Source organism: Trichechus manatus, unplaced genomic scaffold (assembly GCF_000243295.1).
Source record: "Trichechus manatus latirostris isolate Lorelei unplaced genomic scaffold, TriManLat1.0 scaffold00034, whole genome shotgun sequence".
Classification (NCBI taxonomy): Eukaryota; Metazoa; Chordata; class Mammalia; order Sirenia; family Trichechidae; genus Trichechus; species Trichechus manatus.
This window is the reverse complement of record NW_004443970.1, coordinates 7072456-7082007: the sequence shown is the minus strand read 5'-3', so window position 1 is coordinate 7082007 and position 9552 is coordinate 7072456. Positions and strand designations below refer to the sequence as shown.

The 9552-nt window shown below is 35.1% G+C and overlaps 1 protein-coding gene across 3 annotated transcripts in view; it reads left to right on the top strand.

The window, feature by feature from the left end:
• STIM2 (stromal interaction molecule 2) overlaps positions 1-9552 on the top strand; it is a 210999-nt gene that overhangs the window by 174591 nt on the left and 26856 nt on the right. For all 3 annotated transcript variants that reach the window (XM_004375122.2, XM_004375121.3, XM_023730227.1), the window contains exons 4-5: positions 4444-4555; positions 8456-8571. In XM_004375122.2, coding sequence (XP_004375179.1) covers positions 4444-4555; positions 8456-8571 — 228 coding nt within the window. The remainder of the gene's footprint in view (positions 1-4443; positions 4556-8455; positions 8572-9552) is intronic.

Genomic DNA, 9552 nt, shown 5'->3' with positions numbered 1-9552 from the left:
AGACTGGAGAAACCCTAAGAGTATGGCCTCCAGCCACCTTTTTAACTCAGTACTGAAGTCACTCCTGAGGCTCACCCTTCAGCCAAATATTAGACAGGCCTATTAAACAAATAATAACACAAGAAGTGCAACCATGTATATGAGACTGAATGGGCACACCAGCCCAGGGGCAAGGACGAGAAGGCAGGAAGGAACAGGAAAGCTGAATAAATGGAAATGGGGAACCCAAGGTCGAGAAGGGGAGAGTGTTGACACATCGCGGGGTTGGTGGCCAGTGCCACAAAACAGTATGGGTATTAATTGTTTAATGAGAAACTAATTTACTCTGTAAACTTTCACAAAGCCACAATAAAATCTAAAAAAAAAAAAAAGAAACTAAGCCACTGTTAAATAACCTGGCTACGATGTCACTGAATCAGCGACTCTGCTGAGACTAGATTCGGATCTTCCAGAGTTCTTTCTGTTGGTCTTGAAATAAATTGTCAAAAATCAGTGACTCTGAGATACCAACCCATTGCGTTGGCCACAGTTTCTATCAGAAACAATGTAAGTTAACAATGTAGAAATTGACATTTCTGTAGCTCTGTAGATTGGGAAATGTATTTCTAAAAGCCATGCCCCCCGCCGCCCCCCAAAAAACCTGTTGCCGTTGAGTCGATTCCAACTCATAGCAACCCTATAGGACAGAGTAGAGCTGGTTCATAGAGTTTCCAAGGAGCACCAGGTGGATTAGAACTGCTGACCTTTTGGTTAGTAGCCGTAGCTACTATTATGCCATCAGGGTCAACCTGCCCTCTCTGATGGAAGTGCTGTTTAGCAACAGGGCTTAGAAAAGAGTAGTGAGAGGTGAGTAATAACAAAGTAGATAATTCTTAAAGGAATAGCTCCTTCACCTTCAAGAATTTCTTTTACAGATAATCCCTGTTCTGCTTATTTGTCTTTTCACTAAAATGTAAAAATAAATTTTCATAATATTTGTCAATTACACATGTTCAACTTATGTATTCAGTTATTCATTTCCTCAGCAGCATCCAGCAGATAATTTGTTAAGTACCTTTTATGTAGCAAATGATAGGGATAGAGTGGAAAAGAATGATCATACAAATAAATACTTGTAAGCAGTTAAATGCTGTGTACAAAAAGTACAAAGTAATTTATGATCATATAACAGTGTCAGGGAAATTAAATTTTTAGTTGAGAAATGAAGTATGAATAAATAGGCAAAGCTGAAACCTATTTAATAAAGGTGAGGGTGGAGGAAAGGGTCTCACACTGATGGAACAGCCTGAGGAATGACAGAGAACTAAAGAACAGCTAGTGTGTATGGAGCAGGGAAAGCAACTATAGGTCTTGGTCACAAGAAGAGAAATGAAGAAATTTACTAGGCGTCACCAAAGGAACCAGACAGCAGAAGGAGAAGTAAACTTCTCCCCAAAGTAAACTACATATTCAGTGTTAAAATTGTGTTGTTTTAAAGATCTTTGTAAAGAAAATTACTTTAGAAACACCACGATGTTTTTTCTGTTTACTAGGTATCATGTATATATAAGGTCGTCATGAGTTGGAGCTGACTGTACAGCAAATAACAACACTACCGCAGTGTAATCCTAGGATTTGGGCATTTTAAATATATATTCATTTCATTTGATTTTTTTCTTTTTTTCTATGCTGACTCAATGCAAATTTCAGGAATATTTTGATGTGCTGGAGTGTTTAGATCAAGGACTTTCGCTGTTGATCAGTTGAGCAGTCATGGAAATGACAGAATCTTATCCTATGTTCTTGGCCGGGGTTTTTATGTGGGTGTGTGAGGTGCAGCTGCGCTGTGGGTTTCTTGGCATTCACGACAGGGCAATTCTCAGTGCAGTTCGTCTTGAATAGGAAGAAACTTAAGCCTAAAAAGACTACTCTGAATGTATTAGATTCAGTGGAAAGCACCCAGAGCCCGAACTACTGGCTGATAGCCTAAGTTATTTGGCTACATAGATACAGCCTCAGGCACATGCCCAGGCTTGTGGCAGGAACACATGAAGGAGAGAACATATAAATCAATAGTCAGAGCTTTGTCTCAATATAAAATTATAAATTACCATATGTAATTTTTAAATGAAGTTTTCGTTAGCCAGTTGTTTATTTAATTAAGCTAATTTATTTAAGCTTTTTCAATAAAGAGCACTTAATGAAAAAGGCAGATTGCCAAGAACTAGCTGTGCTTGGCAAATGCGAATTCATAATTTTATGTAGTTTATCAGAAAGATCTTTTCTCAGATTAATTTATACACAGATGGATTCCCAGATCTGCTTTTATTGCTCGCTTGTTTTCTTCACTCTCCTCTGACCAGTTCTGTGGTCTAGAAGCACTTTGTTTTCCCAAGCCCTCAGATTAAGTGCAGACAGTCTGGAACTCTTCATTTTCCAAGCACACTTTCTTTCTTACCTTTGGATAAATTCGTCATTGTCCCTCATATTCTTTACACAGAAGCCTCTGAGTTGCTTTCAATGTTTAACTACTTTTTCACATCTTTACTGTTACTTAATTAATATTATTGCTCTTCCGGCAGCATAGAGTCAGATCCTGTGGTCAGTTTACCTTGGTTCAAATCTACCACTGCTACTTACCATCTTGGTCTCATTAATTTCTCAGTTTTTCATCTTAAACTTGGGTAATCATCATGTTCGCACCTCATTTTTCTTTTCTTAATAAGGCTTAAAGGAGAAAATGCATGTGAAGTGCTTAATTCAGAATAAATGTCCAAGAAAGGAGATGTTAGCTATCATTTTCTTTTTGAATCAGGCCTAGTCTCTTAGATAGCTATCTGTTAATAGCTATCTTCATTCTTCTGGGTGATCTCATTCAATCTAAAAACCATCTGTATGCTGATGACCCCTAAAATTATGTCTCTAGCCTTGGCCTCACTCCCCTAAGCTTCAGACTCATATATTGGACTAATAATAAAATGAAGTATAGACATGATAATTATCCACATTTGGGGATGAGAAACTGTGAGATTAATGGGACCAAGATTGTAAGTAGCAGCAGTAGATTTGAACTAAGGGGAAGTTTACATCTCCCCTTAAATGTCTAATACCTACCTCAAACATAATGTGTCTAAAAACAGAACTTTTGATCTCTGTCACCCACATCTACTCGCCTCTCCAATCCTCATTCTTTTCTTTCTCAGTTAATGGCGCCACCTTCTATTCCGTTTGTTTTTTCCTAGCTACAAACTCATCCATTTCATCAGCACATCTTATCACCGTTATCCTCAGAATATGTCCTGAATATATCCACTTGTTACCATCTTCTCTACTACCACCCAAGCCAATAGCCACTTTTGCCTGGACAGTTCTGTAAGGAATGGCCTCCTTATTGATCTCTCTGTTTCCAGTCTTGTCCCCTAAAATCCTTTCACCACATGTTGCTGTGTGCCATCAAGTCAGTTTCAACCCATAGCGACCCCGTGTGATAGAGTAGAATTTCCTTCTAGGGTTTTCTTGGCTGTAATCTTTATGGAAGCAGATCACCATGTCTTTCTTCTGCAGAGCTTCTGGGTGAGTTCAAACCACCAATCTTTTGGTTAGCTTAACTGTTGCACCACTGGGTCTCCTTATTTGCCATATAGAAGAATGATGTTTTGAAAACAGATTATTTTATTCTTGTTCTTCTTACTGAAATTAGAAAAATATCCATCATTCTTAAAAGTCATCCGTGACCTGGCCCCTCTCTGACTACTTTCTTCCAATCTCTGAAACACAGCAAGTTTACTTCGTATCTTAAGACTTTACAACACTAGCTTTTCCCTCTATTGTGGATATTTTTCTCTCAGATCTTCATAATATTGGCACCTTGCATTTTTGGGGTCTCAGTTAAGTTGTCCACTTCTCAGAAGGGCTTACCTTGACATCTCCTCTTTCTTAATAGCAGATGGCTATGTGAAACTTCCATGCCTTTTCTTCCTTTCGTAAGCTGCCTCTTCCCACCCCCAAAAGAATTGAAGTTCTGTAAAGCAAGGACTTTGTATATCTTGTTCACTGCCATATTCCCAGTGCTTGGAGTAAAACTTGACACTTAACACTATTATTTGGTTGGACAGATGGATGAAAGAATGAATAAAATATGTCTTCTACACCCAGGAAAACAATGGATTATTTCATCCTCTACAAACTTTGTATAGATGTTTATTTAGAATTAACTGTGTTAGTATTTTGTCCTTTTTTCTCTTTTATCTGTCTTCCCTGTTGTAGATTGTAAGCCCCTAAGGGAAGGAAAAATCTCTCTTCATAGAATGCTAGATATCATTTTGGTACTTGGTGTTTTCTGAATTGAAAATTTAATCTAACATATGTGTTTCCCCTGAAGTTATAATAATTATATGTATTTTTTTTTTTGGTTCTGTAAAGCACGTGTGTTTGAAGTATGCCTTCCTCTTTCATCTTTCGCAGTTCATAATTGGACCCTTGAGGACACCCTTCAGTGGTTGATAGAATTTGTTGAACTACCCCAATATGAGAAGAATTTTAGAGATAATAATGTGAAAGGAACAACACTTCCTAGGTGAGTCTTTAAGTGATTAACCAAATGTATTTTTCCACTAATGGAGAATTATATATTAGATGTCTCTCTTCAGTGATGACTCTGCAAGTTTACTTTGATGACTGAAGGCTCAAAGGAAATATATAAATATGTACATTCTTTACTTTTTTTTTTAAGGTATGAATTTTCAATTTTTAATATGTTTTTCTTGTCTAAGTAATCAGTCCACTCCCCGTTTTTTATTCTTAAGGAAAGTAATTTGAGAGTTACAAGGTGGGCTGAGTACATCTTTTTAAGATAATATCAAGGGGTCAACCTCTGACCACCTGGTAGCTATAACATAGCCTATTCATTTGATACTGATTCACCTTCATGAAAAGACCTGTTTGAATGGATTAATGTACAGATCTGTCTTAATTAGTATTCTTTTAGTAACAACTGTAACTACTTAAAAAGAATAGTGACCATAAGTTATACCTCAATTAAAAAATGAAGTTTAATGAACAAAAAATAAATAGTAACAACCATTTTAAAGTATATGTTACATACCTGTTGCTGTCATATAGAGATACATTGTCTCATTTAAGCCTCATGATTAAAATGAGGTATGTATTGCAGTCCCCATTTTACAGATGAAAAAATAAATCAGAGAGAAGTTAAATGTTTTGTCTAAGGCAGCACTGAACCCGGATAGACTTGATACCAAAGTCAGAATGACAGTTCTTTCCTTAGATGTTTGTAATCAATTTTTGCTGATTTGTAAATTATATTTTCTAAATAGCTATGAGTTGACCTCATAATTTTACAGATTTAAATGTTAAAACTTACAGTAATTCCACTTGAACTTTTCCTTTACAAGATTGCTTATGTTTCATTGCTCCTTGGATGGTTTCCTGAATTAGAAAAGACTCTAATCAGTTACTGTGTAATGATTATAATTGGTAAAACGTACGTATTATATCCCTAATCAACTTGCTTACATACACTGTTTAAATAAATGCCTTTGTTGCTTTGAGGTTTGTATTTTGGATTAAGTTGAAAGTTTCCGTATTTCCCTTAAACATATTCTAAACTTCCACATTAATATTTCTGATTTTACTATATGCGTATTTGAATAATGAAATTGAGGTAAGAGTCAATTCAACAAGTGCTTATCTTATTGAGTATAGTTTGTGTTCATGATGCAGCTAGATGTGGGAGAGAAGACAAAAAGTAAATAAGATAAGGAGTCCCAGTGTGATGCAAACAGTTAAGCACTTGGCTACCAACTGAAAGGTTCATGGTTTGAACCCATGCAGAGGCTCCTCAGAAGAAAGGCCTGGTGATCTACTTCTGAAAAATTATAGCCATGAAAACACTGTGGAGCACATTTCTACTCTGAAACACATGGGGTTGCCATGAGTCAATGGCACCTGGTATGCATAGACACTCTAGATACTCCTGTCCACAACAATAACAAAAGTGTTTGAAATGGGAATGAAGAAATTTAATGAACAATAAACGAATAAAGAATATATGTCAGAAAATTAGGAAAAAAATATGTGAGATACAGTTCTTGCTTTTAAATAAGACAAGTTTCTAAATTAAAACAAAACAGGGCAGAGCTTTAAAATAGGATTAGTTATACTTGAGAAAATAGTATTTTTTTATATTACTTTTTGGAAGTTTCTTTATATAACAACAATGTGAAATAAAATAGTTTGCCCTGTGTCTTGGAAATAAAAAGTATAGTCACTTTTTTGATTAAGTAAAAGTCATGAGTGATGCCACATATTGGGCAGAATTGTTTAGATAACATCATAAATTTATCGAGATTAATTTTTTAGTAGTGAACATTTTTTTTATAGGAAAAAAACATAAATGTAGAAGTTCAGTTCTCAGGTCAGCTCACTGGAGCTTTTTTGAGTGGAGGAGAAGTGAAAACAGGAAGACCCTTTCTCCACCTTCTTTTATAGGGTAATGGCAAGTAGATGAGTCAATTTAAAGGGTTAATATCAATTAACTTAAACTACTGTGTAAGAGAAAGAGCTTTCTGTAAGGTAACTGTAGAAGTAAAGGCTATTTATTGGAATGTACAAGAAGCTATTAAGTTCCAGACAGTTGACCTACAGCAGCCCATTATTATGTTTCCTTTCTTTGATATTAAAACATTTTTTACATTTGTTACAGGTAGCCAAAGTTATGTTAGTTATTGATAGTGGTTTTCTTATGCCTAATGGACCCCCCTTGATGAAGTGGTTAAGTTCTTGGCTGCTGACGGAAAGGTTGGCAGTTCAAACCCACCAGCCACTCTGAGGGAGAAAGATGTGGCGGTCTGCTTCCCTAAAGATTACAGCCTCAGGAACCCTATGGGGCAGTTCTAACTTGTCCTATAGGATCACTATGAGTCAGAATTGACTCGACAGCAACAAGTTTATCTTAAGCCTTTTACTGTGTTTTCAGCACTCTAATTCTTAGTACCAGAGCTTATACTAAGGATTTCTTCACCTGACACATGCCTCCTCATTCCTTTCAGACTTGTGTGACCTTCCCTGACATTCTCACCCACTCAGGTAGAATCACTTCCACCTCTGGGCTCATAATGCACCTTGCATGAAATTCTGTTATATAGTTTCCTTTTCACTACATCTCATTATTATCTTTCTTAAATTTAGTCTATTGATAATGTTGCTATTAATTAGTTTATGCATCTCTCCATGCATTCCTTCATCTATTATGCAAACACTTATCAAACATCTACTTTTGCCAAGCACCATGCTGGGCTTTGGGAATACAGAGGTAAGACATAGTTTCTGCCTTCAAGCAGTTAGGTAAGTGTCATGTTAAAACATACAGGAAGAGTACCAGTGGAGAAGATGAAGGAAGGCATTTTGTAAAGGGAGAGTTAGAGTTCTTCTTTATCTGCTAAAGTTTTATAGAAGCCTCATAGGAATTTCTGTAATGTCTTCATGTTCTCAGGTACTGATATCTTCCCAAATAAAATGTAGTGGTTCAGAGTACAGTATTTGGAGTCATTTGGGTTTCAGTTTCTGCCTTACTGCTTACTAATAATGTAAACTTAGCCAAGTTGCTTAACCTCGCAGAACCTTAGTTTTCTCATCTGTAAAATGGAGATATTACAATTAAGCCCATGGCACAGGGCCCGGCACATAGCACATGCTTGTTTTTAATATAATTGTTATTAACAGTTGTATTAATTATTAGACTTTGTGTTATATGGCATCATACTTAGTTCTTAAGAAATCTTAGTTGAGTACTGGGTAACTTGAATTTGCAGTCCAAAGTGATTTAGTTTCCTTATTTCACCTGTGCCTTTTGCCCTGTTCCACATGCTTTCTTCATTCCTAATAAAATAGGTCAGTACTTTTTATTACATTAATCCCTAAATCTACCCCATGATGATGTCTTACTTCCCACTTAGGACTTCCGTGTGCTTTGTTTAATTTTTAAATAGTTTAAATATTAGAATGTAAAGGTATAGATTTTTTTAGATACTTTTAAAGAAAAACGACATTATCTAAATTGAGAATTTTTTTTTTTATATCTGCTATTTATGTTGGGTAAGTTACTTATAATTTTATTGTTCTTTGTGAAGGAATGGTAAAATGCCAGAGACAGGTAATGATTATAAAGTATTTTGAAATAAATTCTAAATCATAAAAAGTTATAACAGAAAGCAACCTTAGGAAACAAAAATTTAACAATGTAGCAACTAAGCTATTAACATACAAGCATCTTTCTATAGCTAAGTTTGCACTGAAAAGGTTTTTGATACATGTAATAAAATATTAAATCATGTGCTGATGAACTCTTACAATAATCATCACAATAATGTAAAGTATTAAATATGTTGATCAAATATTTAAATTTATATGCTACAGATATTTTCATTTAATATACATGTATTTCTTAAATGAACAGGATAGCAGTGCACGAGCCATCATTTATGATCTCTCAGTTGAAAATCAGTGACCGGAGTCACAGACAAAAACTTCAGCTCAAGGCACTGGATGTGGTTTTATTTGGACCTCTAACACGTTAGTATTCTTTCTTACTCAGAATATGATGCAAAAGAATTATCAGATCATCTATGTGTTATTTAAAGAAGGAAAAAGTAAGAAAGATAGTAGACCACTAAGAAAAATCTTGTTAGCTGTGAAAGAAATGTAATAACATCTTAAAATGAAAGATTTTTAGGGTGAGATGTTATGTTATTGAAACATGGAGCGTGAAATTTTCAAAGCTGGTAACTTAAGTAAAAAAACTCTTAAAAATGATAATTAGTTGATAATTCAGAATTAAATTTCTCAATTTAAGACTTGAGATTTTTATAGCACTTTAAGTGTTGATGTTTTTATAGTTGGATATTTACTGAAGAATCCCTTTAAAAATTGGTGCAATCTAACTATCTTAATGACAAAGTAATAGATCCTAATTGGATTTCATTATCACCAAGAAAAGGATTTTTTTTTTTTAGACGTAGATGGAAAGCAAAGACCCTCTTGAAAAATTTTAGAAAGTAATAGACTTCCCTGGCAGAAGCAGAAGGTGGAGAACGTTATTTGATTGTTCTTCAGATTGTTTGGAGGAGGATCATTTAAGAAAGTGTTATGTCATATTTGTAAAGAAAATAAGCTTTGTGTTTCTTTACTTTGGCAGGAATATTTTTTTCCCAGAAGGGAAGCTTAATATATTTATTTTATTTCAAATTTCAGAAAGCTTTGGGGGAGTGTTTGAAGAATCCATGTTTTAGATAGAATTATATTTTATTTTTCAGAAGCCATAAAGGAATAAAAGCAATTAATACTAGAAAAGTGGCTCTCAAAAGTTATAAATTAGGAAACTAATGTTTATTCTACCTGAATTCTTGGAGTTAGGAGACTTCTGGTCTCTATCATAAAATCTTGAAGGTGGCCCTGCTAAAAAAGGGTTACTGGAGTGATAGGATAGGGTCCATGACTTCACTGGTGGTTCTTTTTCGGCCCAGGCTAAAAGAGCAGCTGGTGAAATGGCTGGAA